General features: G+C 41.2%; 1 protein-coding gene across 2 annotated transcripts in view; it reads left to right on the forward strand.

Annotated features, from left to right (window-relative positions):
- LOC144670111 (fibrillin-1-like) overlaps positions 1–22,288 on the forward strand; it is a 580,847-nt gene that overhangs the window by 395,481 nt on the left and 163,078 nt on the right. For both annotated transcript variants that reach the window (XM_078532542.1, XM_078532544.1), the window contains exons 25-29: positions 830–955; positions 2,379–2,507; positions 6,654–6,779; positions 7,247–7,372; positions 16,449–16,571. In XM_078532542.1, the coding sequence (XP_078388668.1) occupies positions 830–955; positions 2,379–2,507; positions 6,654–6,779; positions 7,247–7,372; positions 16,449–16,571 (630 nt within the window). The remainder of the gene's footprint in view (positions 1–829; positions 956–2,378; positions 2,508–6,653; positions 6,780–7,246; positions 7,373–16,448; positions 16,572–22,288) is intronic.

The raw sequence follows: 22,288 nt of genomic DNA on the forward strand, positions 1-22,288 counted from the left end.
TTTTAACCTAATGTACTCAGTGGATCAGATCGGTCACCCATTTTACACCATGCCTGGTATTACTGTCCATTCACTTCAATTGAAAGTAAAGTGTGTAGCTGATCCAATCCCCTCTGTTTCCCTTGATAAATTAGTTTAAGATTAACATTAAAAATAACATCTATCAAATAATTATGAAGATATTAAAAGAGCAAATAACTGGATAAAAGCCATGTAAAACACAGAGGTACTGGACACATCCTACAAAGAAATTAACATGTAAGTCTGAGTTTTCTTTTTATGTGATATGACTGCTTTTCACACTGTAAATATTGTTTAAAAACAATAGGGTTTTAACTCTGCTGAGCGTTCTTGCACATTAATTAAGATGTTTGTATATAATTGCATTATACTACTTTTTTAAAAATGCATTAGCCCAGCATCTGTGTGGAATTTTTTAGAAGTTGCAGATAGGAACTTTAGACAGTGCCATTACTAACACAATAAAAAAAAGTATATAAATATTCCAACACATTATACTTCTCCTGCAGAGCAAAATGCAGCCCCCTAACCCTCATCTCAACATTATCTGGCATTTTGTTTTACTGAGAGTAAAAGGGTGCAGAAACAGATCCTGGGCTTATGTGGAAGTTAGTGACATTGAAAAGGTGATGTCAGTTGGAAATATAAACTGCTCATTCATGTCGGCTTGTATATGAAAAGAGGGGAAAATAATCTTTTGCTGCAACATCAGACTTCAAAGTACAATGCTACATATTTGAATAACCTTTGTATATCAGTTGAAATTGATGTCATTCAAAATAAAAATTACAGATCTCTTTTTTTCCAGATATCAATGAATGCAGGACAATACCAGGTATCTGTAGTAATGGGAAGTGCAGAAACACTATTGGGAGCTTTAGATGCAAATGTAACAGTGGCTTCGCCCTTGATTCAGAAGAAAGAAACTGTACAGGTATGTTACTTATTCACCTATCACCTCTGGGAATAATAACTAGTTTAGAGGGGGAATACCTCACAAAGGATTGTTTTTGCACAAAGTGAAACCTGATGCAAACTGAAGCCATGGTAGAATCTTCGGTGTATTTTTTTTAATATTGCCTTTAGATCACTTTATTTTGTTAGAATATTCTAACGTTGAAAATATAGCGTGCAAGAAATGGGTCAGTCAGAAAGTTGTAGGGAATCCGTAATTCAGGATTTCTTCACACTCTGGAATTGTAACTCCACAGCATATCCATCACATTACTGATCTGTTCCCCACCTGGAGACCAGCCTAATTAATAATTTTAGCAGTCCATGAGAACATGCCCAATCACAGAGTCTCCTCAGGACCTGGATGCTGGAAGGAGGTATAAAGGCACTTACATCCTAAATTAGCCAATTCCTCACTTTGATGGAGCTAGATTTCCCAACAACAGTTAAAGTTGAAAAGAAGAATGACAACATTTTAAGTTCCAACCAGCCAGCCTCCTTGGAGCAGATTTGTCGCTTACCCTCCTTCTGGCCTAAGTTAAAGCTGGAAATAGGCAAGTTTGAAGTGGGTTTGGGTTAGGAAACAGGACTCTCAGACTTCAACAGCACCCACTCCCCCTCCAACACCTGATCCGAATTAACTTTTTTGTTAAATTAGAATTCCCTGCTTAGGTATAGAAATGGTGGACAGGAAGCAATCTCATCAGCCCACAAGCACAAGATATGCCACTAGCCACATTGGTATAGGTGGAAAAAAATGTTATTCATATCCCTATGTCCCAGTCATACCCCTGTCATTACAATCAACACTCTCCTAATTGCCCTTCGCACCATCACCCTCCCCTGCCCCCCACCAGCCCAATATTTAATGGTTCTTGGACTTCACCGTTCTAGTTCAAAGAACTTGCAACTGAGGAAAATAAGTGAGGCCTCAAGAGTATTATGAAATTCCTTCCTCCATTATTTAAAATGAGTAGGTATCTGTTAAAATAGCAAAGGAAGGAATTCAATATGAATGTGCTAAAAGTTACATTTTTAAGCCAATGCTAGCAGCAAGCAGCCGCATCTCTGCTGCCAGCACATATCGTAAAACTGCAGGTGAAATGTTCACCACCATACTTCTCTGACAAGCAAGGTTGCTCATTGTAGCATGGATTTGGAAAATTGCTCTGTTGCCACTGGCTGATGCATTTGTTTTAAGATCTTACCTGTGCTGTATTAAATATAACTACAAAGAGGAACTTTAATTCTCAAAAGCTGAAATCAAAATATTAATCAAGAAGTCTCAGTAAGCGACAATATTTACTGAATTTATCCCTGCTTTAAAAGAAAGTATTCCTACAGCCTAGTTTTAAAAAATAAAATTACATTTTATCCTTGACTAAATTTTTTTTTGATTATAGATATTAATGAGTGTCGTATCTCACCTGATTTATGTGGCCCTGGAACTTGTGTTAACACACCTGGAAGTTTTGATTGTGAATGCTTTGAAGGATATGAAAGCGGATTTATGATGATGAAGAACTGCATGGGTATGTTACTAATGAAAGAAACAGCAACATAATTGATCAGTTATATATCTGAATGTTACAGGAAACTATAGTGTACCACCGAATGCCCATGGGATTTGTATATACTTTTAAACACCCAAAAATGTAATATCAATTTTGTATTTAATTTCTGCTTCTAATAGTGTAATATACATTTGTTATATATACACATTCCTTTGTTGACTGAAGTGGTGCTGTTCTAGTTAGCCACTGTATCAGTGCCATAGTGCATTTAGTAAGCAATAAGGATTGAAGACACAATCCCATTTGTTGCGTCCTTACCTAATCCCTGAAACTATGAGGAGACTTTGAATAGACATGTGTTGCTTACCCACAAGTTGAGAGTGTCTATTACCTTATATCAATCTTGTGCATTTCTAAGGGCCTGTTTTTGGAGCACCATTGATAGGCTACTTTGAAGTAAGCCTTTATCTGCAAATGACTTATGGTTTGGTGAGGGAAAGGGGAAATAATTTTTTTAAAAGAGTTGGTCCACTCTGTGTTCCGTGCAATAGCCTAATTTTCTCTTGGGCAAATAGCAAGCAGATTAACGCTACTGGTCAGGTTACTTTAATCGATAATTGTCAAGTTTACATCATTGTTCTGCTACAGCTGGTGCATAATATCAAACAATAAGATGAAACGTTTCTCAAAGGTGAAAGAAAGTATGATGTATTTCACTGGCCAGCGTTTTCATAGCTCTGGGAAGATTTGAGTATCGTTTGACCTTTAAATGCTACCAAACATGTTCTATGTCTTTATTATTGGTCAGTTTGTTTTTGCCTGAGATATGGTATATGTGCCAATCTATTTACCTAGCTGTCTCTCCCTCATCTTTGTTTGTGTCATTTTCCATTTGTGCACATTTTCCTTATCCCTTCTCTGTATATGTGTATGTATTTGTTTCCCCATTTGTTAGCTTGTCCCAGCCAGGATTATAATAAGGGCATGATAAATGCTGGAAGTTTTGTAGTTCAATCAGAGACTAGAGCCTTAAATCTAAACAAAGGAAATTATGAGGGTTTAAGGAGTAAATTGGCTATGGTTGATTGGGAAACTATGTTAAAAGGTATGATGGTAGACAGGCACTGGCTAACATTTAAAGAACTAATGCATAGTTTACAACAAAAATACATTCCTTTAATGCATAAAAATCCAGCAAGGAAAGTGTTCCAACCTTGCCTTATGAAAGAAATCAAGGATTGCATTAGATCAAAGGAAAAGGCAAATAAAGTTGCCAAAAAAAAGGTGAGAATTGGGAGCATTTTAGAATTCTGCAAAGGAGGACCAAGTAAAAAGATTGAGAAAGGGAAAATAGAATATGCAAGGAACATAGGGCAGAATTTTCCACTTGGCATGCAGGCACCCATCCAACACACTCAAGCGTGAAATAGCGCGTGATGATGTCGAACAAGCGTCCTGATGTTATCGTGCACTCACCTGGTATTTCAGTTAGCGGGCGCGCACAAGAGTTGGCAGCGTGCCTGCCAACAGTTAAGAGGCCTATTAAGACCATTAAGGTATTAATTAACAGGGATTTTTCGCTGCCTGTCCACCGTTACAGTTGGCAGGCGGGCGAATCAGGCGGCCTTTGCATTTTTCAGGAAACCACATGCAAGGGCAGAATGAGGTTTCCATAATTAAAATTTTTTTTTTTTTAAATCTGTGCACAGAATTTTTATAACGTCCATGACTCATTCTGATGCGTGGGTATTTTCCCCAGACTTTAGATTCTGTCGTTATTGACTTCAAATTCGTCAGCTCCCCGGGGCAGCTCTCTGCTCTCCCCCGCATCCGTGCTGACTTCAGCGCTTGCCCTCTTCCCGCCCCGGCAGCGCTGAGCCAATCAGCACGCCTTTCATGCTGGCTGGCCGTTAATTGGCCAGCCAGCGTGAAATCGGAGCTGGTCGCGGCCGCCTGCTGACCTGAAAATTCTACCATAAAGACAGACTGGGAAAGCTTCTATAGGTATGTAAAAAGGAAAAGACTAGCAAAAACAAATGTGGGTCCGTTGCAAACGGAGTCAGGAGAATTTATAATGGGGAATAAGGAAATGGCAGAGAAATTAAAATTCTTTGGGCAGAATTTTCCGGTTGGCATGCAGAGGCGGGTCCAACACGCCAACGCATAAAATGACGTGCTATGACGTCGGACATGCGTCCCGATGTCATTGTGATATTTTGTTAGGCGGGCACGGGCCAGAATCGGCTGCATGCGCGCCGAAATGTAAACAGCCTATTAAGCCATTAAGAAATCAATTGAGCCACATGAGAATGCTGTCCGTCCAACTTAAAGGTTGGCGGGCAGGCAGAAAGCCAAGTGGCCTTCGCGTTTTTCAGGAAAGTTCATCCACGAGCGGGATGAGGTTTCCTGAAGCTTTTATTTAATAAATAAATAATTTTTCATAAATATAAAAACATGTCCCCACTCATGTGACACAGTCACATGAGGGGACATGTTTAAATACATTTTAAAATCAATTTTTAAATTATTTTAATTGCCATTCAATCTCCCTGAGGCACGGAGCTGCATCGGAGATTGCTATGCTCTTTTGCACACGTGCAAAAGAGTGCTGGCCCCAACTCTCCCTCCTCCCCCCACCCGCATAGGTAATGCTGAGCGCTACCAGCCATGTATTACACTGGGTGGGCCTTAATTAGCCCACCCGTGTAAAATGGCGGTACGGAGCCCATCGCGGGTGGCGATCGGCTCCACACCTACTCCCGCCCGGCCCACCCACCATAGGAAATATCCTGGCCTTTGTGTCTGTCTTCACAAAGGAAAATACTAAAAACCTCCCAGAAATAATGGAGAATCAAAGGACTAGTGTAAACGAGGAACTGAAAGATATCAATTTTAGTTTAAAAAAAAAGTACTAGAGAAATTAATGGGACTCCAAAAAAGACGCATCTCCTGGACCTGATGTTGAAAGAGGTGGCTACAGAAGTAGTAGATGCATTGGTGGTCATCTTTCAAAATTCAACATACTCTTGAATGGTTCCTGCAGATTGGAAGGTGGCAAATATAATCCCGCTATTTAAGAAAGGAGGAAGAGAGCTCACCTGGAGTATTGTGTGTAGTTTTGGTCTCCATACCTAAGGAAAGATATACTTGCAATAGAGGGAGTGCAGCGAAGGTTCGCTGAATTAATTCCTGGGATGGAGGGATTGTCCTGTGAGGAACAATCAAATAGACTGGGCCTTTATTCCATGGAGTTTAGAAGAATGAGAAGTAATCTAATTCAAACATATAAAATTTTTACAGGGCTCAACAGGAGTAGATGCAGGAAGGATGTTTCCCCTGGCTGGGATATCTAGAACCAGGGGACACAGTCTCAGAATAAATACATTTGGGACCCAGATGTGGAGGAATTTCTTCACCCAGAGGGTGGTGAATCTTTGGAACTCTCTGTCCCAGATAGTTGTGGAGGCTCGGGCATTAAGTATGTTTAAGAATGAGGTTGATAGGTTTCTACATATTAAAAACATCATGGGATACAGGGATAGTGCAGGAAAATGGTGTTGAAGTAGATCAGCCATGACCCCATTGAATGGTGGAGCAGACTCGAAGGGCTGAATGGCCTACTCCTGCTCCTGTTTCTTATGTTCTTATTCAGTGATGGTAATGCTTTTGAATGTCAAGGGGCGATGATTAGATTCTCTCTTGTTGGAGATGGTCATTGCCTGGCAGTTATATAGCGCATGATGGCTTCTGTTGCCTCAATTGTCAAATAACCCCATTGCTCCCCTGAAAACATTGAGCTGTTGGTGTTATGTGGTAGTGCGAGTTGAAGTCTAGAGTAATCTTGGAAATGTGTCAAAGTTGGGGCACTTATCGTGGTAATCACTTTAAAAGAAAAGTTCATGTCACAGAAGATTTTTTCTGATCATTTGGGTAATAGCATGTAAGTACATTAAAGAAAAATGTATTTACAATGGTGTACATATAAAGCAATTTTTTTCCAAGGAAAACACACTGGAGATTAAAACTGGATCTTAAACATAATATGCTTCAAATGTATGCACATATAGGGATGTATTTATGCTATCCTTTCTTTATAGTGCTGATATAGTGTCACGTACTCAATCCCTGTATGTTGTAAACCTCAAAAATCTTCTATAATTTCAGACATTAATGAATGTGAACGAAATCCTCTTCTGTGTCGTGGTGGTACCTGTGAGAATACAGATGGAAGCTTCCAGTGTGCCTGTCCTCATGGCCACGAAGTATCTGTAGATGGAACGTCATGTATAGGTAAGCAGCAAGAGTGATTTAGGAAGAGAACCTTAACCCAAGTTGTGCTGTTGAAAGATAATTTCAACTCATTAAAACAGCCCAGTTTTGCATATTTGGAAATAGAAAGGCTGACTAATTTCACAAATTTCAACAAGAAGAAACAAAGGTAAATGCTTGTTGTTTTAATGGTTTTGTTTGGTGATAAGAGAGTCAGTGATTTCATGATAAAGCATTTGGCAAAGTTTGTGTTTATTCACAATGCAGGAGGACAATTCTTTACATCAGATTGGGTGCAGTTTGTGCGTAACTATTTTGCCCTTGGCAATTTATCTTTTTATTGGAATTAGTAACCCCTTTCATTTCCAAAGGTGAAAAAGTGTATTACATTAATGAATGTAAGTTATCCTTCAGATCAGAATGCATTTTACTTTTAAATTATTTTTTAAACTTATTGTCCAGTTTAAATATTTCAATCACTTTTATAGATATTAATGAATGTGAGTTGAGTGACAACCTTTGTAAAAATGGACGTTGTGTCAACATGATTGGACGATACCAATGTGCCTGTAATACTGGATACCAAGCAACACCTGACAGACAAGGTTGTGTTGGTAAGTACTCTTTCAAATTATTAAATTACTAAACTAACTAAATTACAGGAATTCACTTTTCATGGGGCTGAATTTGCCCCCCGTCGGGGGGGGAAAGTTGATGGGCGGGCGTGTACAGGCGCGCTTCCAGTCGGCACCCCCGATCAGAGGCGCAGTGCCATTTTACATGGGCGCGCCAATTAAGGCCCGCCCAGCGTGACATCCACAGAGAAGCGTTATGCGCTCCCTGTGTGGGCGGAGGGGGGATTCCCAAAATCAAGAGTGCGCTCTTTCGCACATGCGCATGAAAGAGCGCACTCATCTCCCTGAGGCTAGGTGCAGCCTCAGGGAGTTCGGCTCTAAATGTGAAAAAGCTCAAAATAGAAAAATAAAATTTCCCTAACATGTCCCCACATGTGACAATGTCACATGAGTTGGGACATGTTCATAATTTCCAAAAAAACGTTATTAAAATTTTTAAAACCCTACATGAAACCCCATCCCGCCCATGGATGAGGTTTCATGTTTTTTCTATTGCCCGCCGGGGCTCCTGGCCTGCCCACCAACCTTAAGGTTGGATGGGTAGGTCAACTAATTACTTTAATTGCTCTGTCAATGGCCTCAATTGGCCATTGACTGGTCGGCGGGCACTCAGCTGATTTTGCTGCGCCCCCGCCTTCCTGAAAATTTAAATGGGGCACGGTGACGTCGGGAGTTCTGCCCAACATCACCGCACGTCATTTTACGCATCGGCGAGCGGGCCCCGCACAAAATTAAAGCGCACATTCGTGTGGAGTGCTTAGCACAAGTTAGGCACCCCTTCCAACTATCAGGAAAAAAGCAAAATTAGATGGAAATTCTTCACAGATGTGAGCACATCCTGGCAGCTAGCCAGTATCAGTATTGTCAATACTAAGTTTCCAGCTTCATGATGGCATGGGTTGGGGGTGGAGAGGTTCATCGAAGGAAGAAAACAATAACTTGCATGAATGTAATACTTTTACATTACAAACATCCCAAGGCACTTAAGAACCTTTTTTTTTAAATTGACACTGAGCCGTAGAATGAGATATCAGGACAGATAATCAAAAGCTTGATCAAAGAGGTAGGTTTTAAGGAGCATCTTAAATTAAAAGAGAGAGATTTAGAGAGGGAATTTCAGAGCATAGGGCCAAGAGAACTGAAAGCACAGCTGCCAATCATCGAGCCATTAATATCAAGGATGCACAAGATGCCAGAATTAAAGGAGCACACAAAGTTTGAAACCTTATAGGGCTAGAGAAAATTACAGAAATGGGGAGGATTGTGGCCATAGAAGAATTGGTAAACAGAGATGAGGAGTTTAAAATTGAGGCTCGTCAGGCCAGGAGGCAGTGTCGGCCTGAAATCACAGGAATAATGGATGAATGAGACTTGGTGCAAGTTAGAGGCAACAAAGTTTTATATGAGCACAAGTTTATGTTGGGGATAAGATGGGAAGACAGTAAAGAGATAATTGGAATAGCAATGTCTAGAGTTCATAAGATCATAAGAAATATGAGCAGGAGTGGGCCACTGAGCCTGCTGTACCATTTGATAAGTTCATGGCTGATCTGATTATAGCCTTAACTCCACTTTCCTGCCTGTCCCCATGACCCTTGTCTCCATTGTCAATCAAAAATCTGTCTAACTCAGCCTTGAATATATTCAGTGACCCAGCTTTCACTGCTCTCTGTGGATGAGAATTTCAAAGACTAATGACCCTCTTGAGAGAAAATTCTCCTCATCTCTGTCTTAATTGGGAGACCCCTTATTTTGCCTCCTAGTTCTAAATTCCCCCATGAGAAGAAACATTCTTTCAGCATCTGTCAAGCTTGCCCAGAATCTTAGATGTTTCAATAAGATCACCTCTCATTCTTCTAAACTCCAATGAGTATAGACACAACTTTCTTAACTTTTTCTCAAAGACAACCCCTTCATCTCAGGAATAAACCGAGTGAACCTTCTCTGATACATTTCCAAGTCAGGATGGTGAATGGCATGGAGGGGAACTTCTAGGTGGCAGTGTCCCCATGTATCTGCTGCCCGTATCTTTATAGATGGTAGTGGTCATTAGTTTGGAAGGTGCTGCCTAAGGAGCCTTGGTGAGAAGGTGCATCTGGTAGATGGTGCACACTGCTGCCACTGTTCACCAGTGGTGGATGGAGTGAATATTTGTGGAAGGGTGCCAATCAAGCGGGCTGCTTTGTCCTGTATGGTGTCAAGCTTCTTAAGTGTTGTTGGAGCTGCACTCATCCAGGCAAACGGAGAGTATTTCATCACACTCCTGATTTGTGCCTTGTAGATGGTGGGCAGGCTTTGGGGAGTCAGGAGGTGAGTTACTCACCACAGGATTCCTAACCTCTAACCTTGGAAATATATCATTGTTCCTTCACTGTCACTGGGTCAAAATCCTGGAACTCCCTCCCTAACAGCACTGTGAGTGTACCTACACCAGAGGGACTGCAACTGTTCAAGAAGGCAGCTCACCACCACCTTCTCAAGGGTAATTAGGGATGGGTAATAAATACTGGCATAACAAGCGATGCTCACGTCCTGTAAATGAATTTTTTAAAAAGCAGATGAACTTATCAGCCTTTTATCTCATTAGTTTTCCTAGTACTTTTCTCTCATGATTGTGATTGTTTCAAGTTCTTGCCTCCTTTTTGCACCCTGCTTTTCTCCTATTCTTTCTGTGTCTTCCACTGTGTATACTAATACAAAATACTTGTTCAAAGTTTGTGCCATTTTCTTGTTTCCTCTTATTAATTTCCCAGCCTTACTTTCTAAGGGACCAATGGTTTCTTTAGCTACTCTCTTTTTATAGAACTTGTTACTGTTTTTATATTTATTGCTAGTTTTCCCTCGTCGTCCAATTTCTTCCTCTTTTTTTAAATCATCCTTTGCTAGTTTCTGAAACTTTCCCAAACTTCTGGCCTACCACTCATCTTTACAACATTGTACATCTTTACTTATATTTGATACCATCTGTTACAATCCAGCTAGGGACCAGCATCACTTTGTTTAATGTAGACAAGGTTTGAAATCCAAGTTACACACCAGGAGAATAAAGCCACAAGATTCCATGGTTTTAAAAAAAACAAAATAAACCTTAGTATACAAAGTCAGAAAAGTAAAACAATCTACAATATCTATCTTATACTCTAACATTCAGAATTAACATGAGGTAAATATGAATTAACAGGCAAACTATGCTCAAACACACCACATTGCACATTAAATGGCAGATGTGACCAAACTCAGCAACCCACCCAGGCATCAGTGACCAGCCTGAGTCACAAAATCTCATTAAACTTCTGTTTCCCTCACAAGGGATTTCAACTCCTCACTTTCAAAGATCTGGCCTCTAAATTCTCTCAAAAGCTGCTCCGACATGGACTGCCCCAAAGACTGATGGTTCAATCTCCTCCTGAGACTGTGTTCCAAGGGAATCACAAAGCTGCACTCTCGCCTCTAATTACTGGCACACTTCCAACTCTTGCAGATCGCTGGCTTCACTAACCTGGCACAGCCCCTGGGTTTCTCTGAACTCCAGTCTCCTGGCTACACAGAGATATAAATGTCTCCCAGGGCTTCTCCTGAGCCCTAACTGCCTCCAGCATGGAACCAGACACCTTCTCGGCTCCCCAGGACTTCTCTGAACCCCAACTGCCTGGAGCGTGCTTACAGCAGCACATTTTCAGTATCCTCTTCCCCTGCTGTAGAACAGTCAGATGAATTAAAACCAGAGAACATTCTTAAGCTCCACCTATCTCCATGAACTCGTAACCTTTCAGACTTCACTAAATGCTTTTAAACTAATTTAGCCCCAATGCCCAAAACAAAACATCTCTCTGGACTGCATTTCTTTGCAAGCAGTATAGGCACCATGCCTCCAGTTCTCCAGCTAAGTAAGCCCATTTGCTGTTTTATGGCTCTAGTTTTCCTAGCTGTTAACCCCTTCAGTCAACATGCCCCCAACCTTTTAAGTGTAATAGACTCCAAGCTGCTTTATTCAATTATCTACAGGTAAATATTAACCTTCCCAGAGCTAAGCATTACCTCTAAAATATTAACATGAACCATGAACTATATTTTTCATACATCCTTAATTTTCTTAGATAGCCATGGATGGTCCACCCTTGTCATAGAGTCTCTCTTTCTCAATGGAATACATCATTGTTGAGAGTTATGAAATACCTCATTAAATGTCAGCAACTGCTTCTCTTCCATCTTACCTTTAAATCTATTTTCCATTCCACTTTAGCTAACTCTCTTCATACCCTTACAATTATCTTTATTTAAGTTTAAGACACTAGTGTCAGACTCAAATTCCTCACCCTCAAATGGAATGTGAAATTCATGGTGCTTTGATCATTCTTACCTAGTGGACCCTTTACTATGAGGTCATTAATTAATCCTGTCTCATTACACATTACCAGGTCTAAAATAGTATGGATCAAAATTTCAACAGCAGATAAGCTGAGGCAGGGTTGAGGTTTACCAGTGTTACGGAGTGGAAATAAGCAATCCTTAGAGCGATTATGCATTTGGAAGCTCATCTCTGAGTCCAACACAACACCATTGCTACAAACAGCCTGGCTCAACTACAAACAGTTGCTGAGGTGTCAGCTGTGGCTCAGTCCATAGCACCCTCGCCTTTGAATCAGAGGGTTGTGGGTTCATGTCCCACTCCTGGAAAACCAAGAACTGTGATTGTACTCGACAGAGTTGCAATCTGTGACTGTTGATAACTGACTCTACAAGAGTTACAAACAGTTGCCATGGAGAGGAATGGAAATGGTCAGGGAAAGGGAGGCTGTGGCAGACCCAAAGACATGGGTTCAGTCTTCCCAATAATTAGTTGGAAAAATTTCTGCTCATCCAATGCTGGATATCAGACAAACAATGTTACAAACTAAAGATGGAGGCAGGATCAAGAGAGGTTAAGAGAGCTGAGTGATATCAGTGTATGTGTGGAATTTGATGTTTTCCGATGATGTCATTAAAGTGCAGCATGTAGATGAAAAGTAGAAGGGGGCAAGGGACGAATCTTTGGGGAACTCCCGGACTAACATGGGGGAGTGGGAAGAGAACCCATTACAGGTGATTTTCTAGCTATGATTCAATGGATAAGAATTGAAGCAGGCAAAGGCAGTTCCACCCAGCTTGACGACAGAGTCTAGGCATTGGAGGAGGAGAAGGATGGCACGATCAGTTGTGTTGAAGACTGCAGATAGGTTAAGAAGAATAATTTGTAATGGGTTACCGTGGTCATAGTTATAGAATGTCATTTCTAACTTTGATATGGGCTATTTCAATTTTATGGCTTGGACAAAAGGCAAACCTAAAAAAGCAGTAATAAGAAGTTTATAATGTGAGATTTTATTTGAAAGGGTTTCTATTTTAGGTAATAAAGCATCAACACGGTTGCAGCTATAGCTCGCCGTAAAGCACTGAAGTGCCTGAGCAGTGCTCCAGGCATACAGTTCTGTTGGAATGAGAGCTGAAGCACAGGCCTTGTTAAAATGTGACATATTTTCCTTGCCAGGCCCCATTTCAAGCCCTCCTTTGCCAGAAAAATAACATAAATGCTCACAGGCAGCCAAAAGTCCTTCAGTAGTTGCTGGTAACTAAAATTTGAGCCTTGTGCTGAGAGTGCCAGAAAAACACATTTGAATGAGCTGACCTTGCATTGTCAGATGGGAGAAGTTAGTTTATGTGCAAGTGCATACAGCACCTGAATTGCACCAATTCCATTGCATGGGGAATGCCGTTATTGGTTTTTGAGATCCCACATAGCATCGTGGATTATGTTAGTAAGCAATAGTTGAGGGAAAACTAATTTGGTGACTGAGATCATCCATTTCATTGAGAAATAATACAAGTAGTGTGCATTTAATAATAGTTTCATAATTATTTTAATCATAGTTAGCTGGATGTGGATATCTGGCAATAGCACTCCACAATCTGTTGATGGATTATACATATAGTGGATTTTGATACAGATTTGCAGCAAATTTTCAGTTGATTCAGTCATGTGAGAACCACAGTTTCATGGCTTTCCAGCTTTACAATATGATGAGCAAGGTCACACTCGGGATGTTTGAAAGCAGGATGAATTTCAGCAGGGAAGACTTTGCTGCCACGCACACTGCTACTTAAATATTCTTCTTGCTGGTTCACTGCTGGCCACTCCTTGCCTGTTTATAGCATGCAAATGCCAGTGGGGAAATGAAGGAGAACAGAGCCCAGATACCCATTCCCCTCTTATCTGGTCTTTTTCCACCACTCTCTAGGACCACCAGATGAATCAAATTAGTAAGCCTTGGGGTAGGAATGGTATAGCCCATATGTGTCAACTGAAAGAATAGGACCAGTAGATGCCAGCTGAGAGACAGCGACACCTGCTGAGAGACAGCAACACCTGAGGTCTAGAGGCATTAATTAGGAGAGCAAGTAGGCGATTGGTTGGTTTTTTTATAGTTTAACTCGGACCTGGGAGAAATAAGTACTGTATTAAATTTATAGCTTAATGAGTAAAACTACTTAAACTACAGTTAATAGTTGAGTGATAATTCAAAACTTGAAACCCTAATTAGTTAAAATATAATGAGATGGCAGGGCAGGTGCTATGCTGTAGCATGTGGGAGCTGGTGGGCACTAGTGTGATCCACATCAACCATATCTGCAATAAGTTTCTGCAGCTCAAGGAACTTAGGCTCAGAGCAGGTGGCTACAAGAGCTACTTGTGGCTACAAGAGCAGGTCAGAGGCTATGAGTCATGCGACGAGTAACTCACCTCCTGACTCCCCAAAACTTGTCCACCATCTACAAGGCACAAGTCAGGAATGTGATGGAATACTCCCCACTCTTGTCTCTTAGTCTCTTAGACCTGATGACCTGCATTCTAGGGTTTTTTAAAAAGTGGCTGCAGAGATAGTGGATGCATTGGTTGTAATCTTACAAAATTCCTTAGATTTTGGAAAAGTTCCAAGAGGTTGTAAAACCACAAATGAGACAGAAATCAGGAAATTATAGGCCCGTTAGCCTAACACCTGCCATTGGGAAAATGCTGGAATCCATTATTAAGGAAATATTAACAGGATATTTAGAAAACCGTAATGCAAACAAGCAGAGTCAACATGGTTTTATAAAAGGGAAATTGTGTTTGACAAATTTATTAGTTTTTTGAGGATGTAACAAGCAGAATGGATAAAGGGAAACCAGTAGATGTAGCATATTTGGAGTTCCAAATGGCATTCGATAAGATATCACATAAATATTAGTGCACAAAATAAGAGCTTATAGTGTTGGGCGTAATATTTTAGCATGGATAGAAGATTGGCTAACTAGCAGAAAACAGATCAGGATAAATGATTCATCTTCTGGTTGGCAAACTGTAACTAGTGGGGTGCTACAGGGATCCTCAACTATTTGCAATCTATATTAATGCCTTAGATGAAGGGACAGATTTCTTGTTGCCATACTTGCTAACAATACTAAGATAGGTGGGAGAGCAAGTTGTGAGGAGGATGCAAAATGTGGAATCTTGTGCCTTCCTCCATGGCAAGCTTGGTAGCGGGGGGCATTTAATCAGGTGTGAGGGTGGCGGGTTAGGACCCTGTCACCCTCCTACTTCCACTCCAATTTAATCCATGGCAGTATGACCCTGGGCAGCCATTAATGTCATTTAAGGGCTTCATCCCACCTGTTGCTGGTATTGACCCAGAAGCAGTGTAGGGGGCTCAGCATGTGGGGGGCCCGACTAGCAACTAGTGGGATTATTTGCAGGCTCCCAGGGGGTGTCCCACTTTCAAAGGTACTCAATGTCTGATCAGGGGACCCAGAATTGGAAGAGGGGGAGTGTGGGTTCTCACTGAGACCCAAACCCCTGCCCTTGCTGCCAGCTCACGGCCTCCTCCTGCCATCACTCCCTTCTAGCCTGGGTCCTGCTATGATCCTTGACTTTGGGTGGGTGGGTGGGTGTTGCAATGGCAATTTTTCTCCTTCCTTGCTGAAAGTGTTGACTACTTGCTGCCATTCAAAAGAGCTGCCAGCCCCTGATTGGCTAGCAGCTCTCACCATGCAGGACTTCCACCCCCAGGGGCATCCTCCTCTCTGAAGGCCTTTGATCTTTGGAATTCTTTACTCCAGAGAGCAATGGAGGCAGGGTCATTGAATATATTCATCCAAAATAGTCAGATTTTTGATCTACAAGGAAGTCGAGGGTTAAAGGGGACAGGCAGGAAAATGGAGTTGAGGCCACATCAGATCACCCATGATCTTATTGAATGATGGTGCAGGCTCAAGTGACTGAATGCCCAAATCCTGCTCCTTTTTCTTACACCCTTAATGTCCTTCTCAATTCCAAATCTTCACATGCTGTCATAAAAGTTGCAATATGCCACTACCTTGAATTTATCGGAGCTGATGGTAGGCTCCCACGTACTGGCAGTGAACCCACTACGAAGCGAATAAACCCCTGGCGCTTAATCTGGCGATGTATAGTCACAGGATCAATGTGGTTGGTGAAAGTCCTGCCCAGTCCACGTCAGAGCAAATTCTGGAAAATCAATGCATAGACACCAAAAAAGGTCATGTAAAAGGCAAACACTACAACCATCAAATTAATAATTTTGTTATTTTTCCCCACTGGGGGCAAGGTGAAAAATGCGTACCAACCTCATACTCAAAATCTAATTGACTATAAAAAAGGAACAAAGTGTTGTATAAGTTTACTTCACCACCCTGGAGTACTTGCTAATTTTTAAAAATTTTATTTTTGTTGCTTCATTCATCAAAACATAGGAACAAATGAATGGGTACACCAGGACCCTGCCTTGTAGCAATTAAAGCTGGCAGAATTAGCATTTGGAGGTTCTTGACATTAAACATGCTGTTTCTGGATTGCAAAGTTATTGCTTTCAAGTCTTTGTCAGTGGTGCTATCAGATCTTATGCTACAAGCTTTAACTTATTATTTTACTCACCCCACCTGCCATTAATTCAGATTTGAAATTGTAATCATTATCTGTACTAAACTGTAAAACTCATAGACCAGTTGCTTTTTATTACAGACATTGATGAATGCACAATTGTGAATGGAGGATGTGAGACTTACTGCACAAATTCTGAAGGTAGTTACGAATGCAGCTGTCGTAGTGGCTATGCACTGCTCCCAGACCAGCGATCTTGTACAGGTAAAACATAATTGTTCAGATATCATTTAGGTGTAAATACAGACTGTTAAGTAGTTTTAGGAATAACTTGCTTTCCAAAATATATTGATCTATTGAGAATATTTGCTTTTTCACATTGAAACATTATTGAAGGATATTATAATTGATTCTTTGGTATGCCTTTTAACTGTATGAAAAATGTTGAAATTGGCAATTATCTTGCTAATATCTAAGTATTCTGCTGTGCCCCAGTAAAGTCAATTATAGTAAGAAGTGTAATATGATCGATTGACTTGAGCTTAAAAGAAAAATATATTCTGCTGAATGTCTCCCAATCATTGAGTTGTCTCTCAATCATTCTTTGCTAATTATAACCCTTCCTTTAAAACTAATGGCTAGAGTCTGACATTTTGATATGGTGTCATGAGTGTAGGTGAGGCCTATTGCATTCATTCCCATTCTTAGATTCTCAGTTTTATAATGTTGTATCAGGGTCATTCCACACGAACTGTGTTCAGATAAAAATGTAACATCTAACTATAAAATGTTAATAAGGAGTTCACTGAAATATAAATTAATTTAAAATATAAATACCTCCCATTTTTATTTTTCTGGCAGTTTTTTTCCTCCCTTCCTAAAGATGTTGACTACTTGCTGAAAAATGTGCCACTGAGCACCCTTTGACACCTCACCTGATCTTTGTGTGTGACTATCACAGGGGCATCACAGCCAAACTCAACCCTATCCTTACCTGATATTTGCATATGCAATTCCAGCAGGGGCCATTGGGAGATAGAATATTGGCCAATTTTCAGTTTCCTGGTTCATGGATGCTGAAGCCAATTGTAATACCCCCTTACCACCACCCCAATTGAGATCAGATCTATGGGTGCAGCTAATTCACAGCAAGCTCCATAGCCTTACATAGCACAACTGATCCTTTAGAAAGTCTGGTACCTCTTTTTCTAACAATTAGTGATTGTAAATCAATTTAGCAGAATATGTTGTACTAAGAATAAATGTGGCTTTCTTCAAATATCAGCTACTGACCTGACTAACACTGCTGTTCAACATTAATGGTATTGTAATGCCAAGAAAAGCAGTTATTGTACTTTGAAAAGCAGGGGAAGAACCATGATTGTAGCATGCAGTGCCAGTAGCTCTTACTCCAGATACAATCAATAATAAGGAGTGACAGCTCTGTTGGAGAAAAATATTCCCAATGCCTACCAAGACAATTGGGAAGCTGGAGCTGAGTTATGGCCACCAGCATATCACAGAAATGTTGGGCTGTAACTTATAAACCCCAGGACAGTGTATCTGGGGGCTACCCCAGAGATGCACTCAGAACTCCCCCTGCCCCCTGGAGGATTGCATGGAAATTGCCCAGGAAGTTCAAACTCCTTCAGGCAATTGTCCTGCACTAGGAATCATCCAAAAATGCCATTTAAATCACAAACTTCAGATGGTTCCGACAGTCATACAGCAATAGTTACCCAGAAAAACTTAGAAGAATTAAAACCATATCTAGCTTCTGGGTAACTATTGTACTGACCCCCACCCCTCCATGCCATTCCTGTCACCCCCCATGGGCTTCCCCCAGCCCCACGACCGCCCATGCTAGTGCTGTTAAAAAGAGGGTGTAGCTTACTTACTTTTGACTCAGCTTCCCTCGACAGTAGGCCTTGGGAACCCAATACATTACGCAGATCTCACTCGGCCTGAGTAAGAAGGTAAGGCGAGATAGAAGCAGCTACATTTTATGGTAAGTAATTATGAGCAGCGTGGCAATCTGACTCATTTGCCACTCCACCAGAAGTTACGAGCCATTCTGATTTTCCTTCAAAATTTACTGTCTGTAAACAGTAATTCAACAAAAATGTTTCCTTACACTTCAAGCTATGCAGTATATTAAGGCAACGAAACATCTGAGTGTTGCACACTTCTGTTAACTCCAATAATTGTATTTAAGGGAAGAATGAGTCTGAAGCTGGTCTTTTACCTCAAGAAGGTTTATTCTTCAGCCAGCTCAACAGAGTAACAGACTCCCAGTCCCACCCTGTGTTACAGCTGTACGCATTTATGGGTGAGACAGTGCCCATCACCTGTTTTAACAATGCAAGTAACTGCCACTTAGCAAGATGATTGTTATTGGACCTTGACAATATAATTGCTGCTACATTGACAACTTCTAGTTATTTTTGAAACACATTGATTGTTACATTAAGTATCTACTCAGTTAAAGCAGGGATGTCAAAACTACAACCAGTCCCCAGTTACAGTTACTGAAATAAAAACTAAAAGGCTGGAAATATTCGGCAAGAGTGGCAGCATCTATGGAAAGAAACAGAATTAATGTTTCAGATTTATGATGACCTTTTATCAGAACTGAAGAAAGATAGAAAGGTAATAGGTTTTGAGCAAGTGAAAGAGGGTGAATGTGGGGTGGGAACAAAAGGGATGGCCTGTTATAGGGTGGAGAGCAGGAGAGATTAAATGACAAAAGGTTTCATGGTAATGGATAAAGTAGAGACAAAATATGTGTCCAGATGGACTGTGAATGCCTGGACAGCAGCCATCTGAATGTAAAGTGAACAAATGAAGAAAGAAAAGAGACAAAATGGAGACAGAGGTTCAAATTGTTGAACTCAATATTGATCTTAGATGGCTGTAGAGAGCCAATCTGAAAGATGAGATGCAGTCCTTCCAACATGGATTGAGCTTCAATGGAAGATTGTATCAGACCAATGGATAGAAAGGTCAGAATGGGAGCGAGGTGAAGAATTGAAGTGACAAGCAATAGGAAGGTCAGGGTCATGCTTGTGGACTGAATGGAGGTGTTCTTCAGAACGTTTGTCCAGTCTCCCCAGTGTAGAGACCACATTGTGATTAGCCATGGAACAACTACTAAACCCTGGAGACATTGAAGCCCAGACTACCTATTTCTGTCTATGGGTGGAATTTTCTGTTCTGGAGACTTAAGTCCGGCGTGAAAGTCGGCGTGATTCCCTTTGGACAGTGGGGCGGATGAACACATGCGATCTTCTACTTTTTACCTCATTCATTATGCATCAGTGAGGAGATTGGTGAATCTTGGTGGCAGGGTGGGCAAGAACTCAAGGGGTTGATGGTCATTGTGCCATATTTAAAGGGTACCAGACAGACATTCACTCAGGAGCTTCTCCAGAGTCCTTGTGGCTGCAGCTCATACTAGAAAAATAGATGTGAGCAACCACACCCTGGGACATACGAGGGTGCCTCCAGCGTTACCTTTCGCTCATCTCTAGATAAGAGCACTGCCTGCAGTATACCCATGGTCGGGCCAGTGCTCACCATTGCATTGGCCCATGTTCGCCAACATCTTACCTTCTAAAGGCCCACTGCCTCTTACTGCTTAGGCCCTTGCTCAGCCTGGCCATGTGCCCTCCACCTCATTTGGATGAGAGCCATTACCAAGGCAGGGGTGCTTGCAGCATGCATCATCCACATCTCAGTGATGTGTGAACAAATTGAAATGATACATTTAGTGAACATGTCCTTTACAGGTTTCCCTCCATCTCAAAGCCAGAAAATTAGTGCTAAGCCCTTCAGCTGGCCTCCATCTAGACATGGCATCCCCACCCCACCCCTTCCTGGTAAAGAACATCCTGGAGGACCAGAGGTGGGTGTTCCTTCTGTTCATACATGAATGCATATGGAGACATGCTCTTTGAACAGGGTGATGAGAGCCATGTGCAAGAAGCTTCACTCTGACACTATTCCACTTGTCTCCACTTCCCTTGAAGCTCTATAGAGAGACCATTGCCTTGGCAGCATAGAAAGACTAACCATATGAGCCTTTGTCAACCATGACCATTCACCCTGGAGGATGGAGCTTTGTGTAGTATAAGGGTGTTCACATAGCAAGGTTAAAGGGGGACTGGGGAAACAGTACCACCCACAGTATGCTGTAAAGAGTCACATGAAAGTGGATTGAATACAGTAGTAGTCTAGTAGAAGCTAGCATGGAGTTAGCTCTTAGTTTGGGCTATACTTTGTACATAGGTAAATAGTTATGTGTTAGCAATAAACTCTACTGTTCAACTTTACAAACCTTTGAACCTCTTATTGAGACCTACTGAACATACCCTCACAACATGGTGGTAGCTCATCAATGAACCTAGAACTGGAGAAGCTGGTGAAGGAGCTCGGAGTCTGATAAAACTAAAGGAGCAGCATCCTGACCTAACTGAAGTGCACCTGAACTGAAGAGTTAGCAGGAGATTGCTTAATAAGTTCCAGTGCAGACGTGGAGGCTGAAGGGCAGAATAAAAATCCACCTTGCAGTAAAAGAACTCGTGGAGGTTCATGGTAAATCCCCATCGATTGCAGAGCCAAAGGACTTAGGAAGGGTGGGCAAAAAATCAGTTCTAAGGCTGAACTAGCCTTTAAAATGCTTCAGGCTATTAATCAATCAGAGCAGTCTGTTTCATTAATCACCGTGGCCAACCCAGGTACAGAGACTGCCATACTATGCAGCGGCTGAGCTCCATTGAAAGAAAAAGTACTTTCAAAAACTCAGCCAAAACCAAGAATTGTCTTTTAATCATGCCTAACATACTCCAAAAATGTTCTGAAGGGCCCAAATCTTTGATCAAAAAATTCACTGCGAGAAATCAATCCCTTTGAAGTGGGGTCCAAGATTACTGTGGAAGCCCACCAAAACCTGATAAGTGCAGGAAGAAGCATTGAGAAAACGTTACTGCAGCACCATCCTTAAAAGAGAAACAAGATTTAAAGCTGTACTCCTCTGAGCTGAAAAACAGGTAGATAGTAAATCAACTCTACCAGATGAATTTGGGCTGATATCAGACCAAACCAGATGCAAAGTTGGGCACCTCGGAGAAGAAAATTTTTAAGTGACTGAGTACATCAGGACTAAGTAGGAAATCAGGCAAAGACTGGATCAATACGTCTTTATACCTGTTTGGAGTATTTATGGATTAAGTGATCCTAATGTAATGCATTGATGAATCCTCAGCTCGCTTTGATGCGATATGAAAACTCTTTGACAAGTAATTTAATCTTCAAGTTGTGGAGCACACAAAGCTTGCAAAGGGGGACAGAACAATCCCAATAAAGCAACAAAAAGACAATATCCAAGCAAACCACACGATAGTGGCATACCATGTCACCGCAATGAATTGCACGAGCTGAAGAGTTTAGTGCAGAAGAAAGAGGAGGCTGAGAACCAACCGGAAGGCTTAAACATGGATTTTTTTGAAAAGATATTACTGAAAACGTTACCCAAACTGCAACAGCAGGTGTAAGTGCTGAGCCAGCTGACTCTGATTGAAGGGAAAGCCGCAGAGCGTTCCAAGCTGCAAGCAGATAATAAAGTCACGAATAGCACAGTTACAGAACTGAAACAAATTAAGGCTTTGCCGGAGACAGACCTGCCTAACAGTGAAACTAAAATGAAAGACAAGGTCAAAGCTCTGCAGCAGGTTGAGAAAGAAAAGGCAGAAATAAAATCAGAAAATGTAAATCTAAAGCTGAAGATCAAAGAACAAGAAGAGTAAGCACTGGATGCCTCAAACTTACTGAGAACCATTGGGTTGCTGAAGGATGAAATGGCTGAAATGAAAATCAAGAATGTAGAATGTCAAGAAAAGGTTGAACAGGTGCACGAGAAAGTAGAAGTTCTCACGAAGGAGCATGAAGAGTCTCAGAAACAATTAGGAGAAGTAAAATTACAG

The sequence above is a fragment of the Cetorhinus maximus genome, chromosome 30 (genome assembly GCF_964194155.1).
Source record: "Cetorhinus maximus chromosome 30, sCetMax3.hap1.1, whole genome shotgun sequence".
Taxonomy (NCBI): Eukaryota; Metazoa; Chordata; class Chondrichthyes; order Lamniformes; family Cetorhinidae; genus Cetorhinus; species Cetorhinus maximus.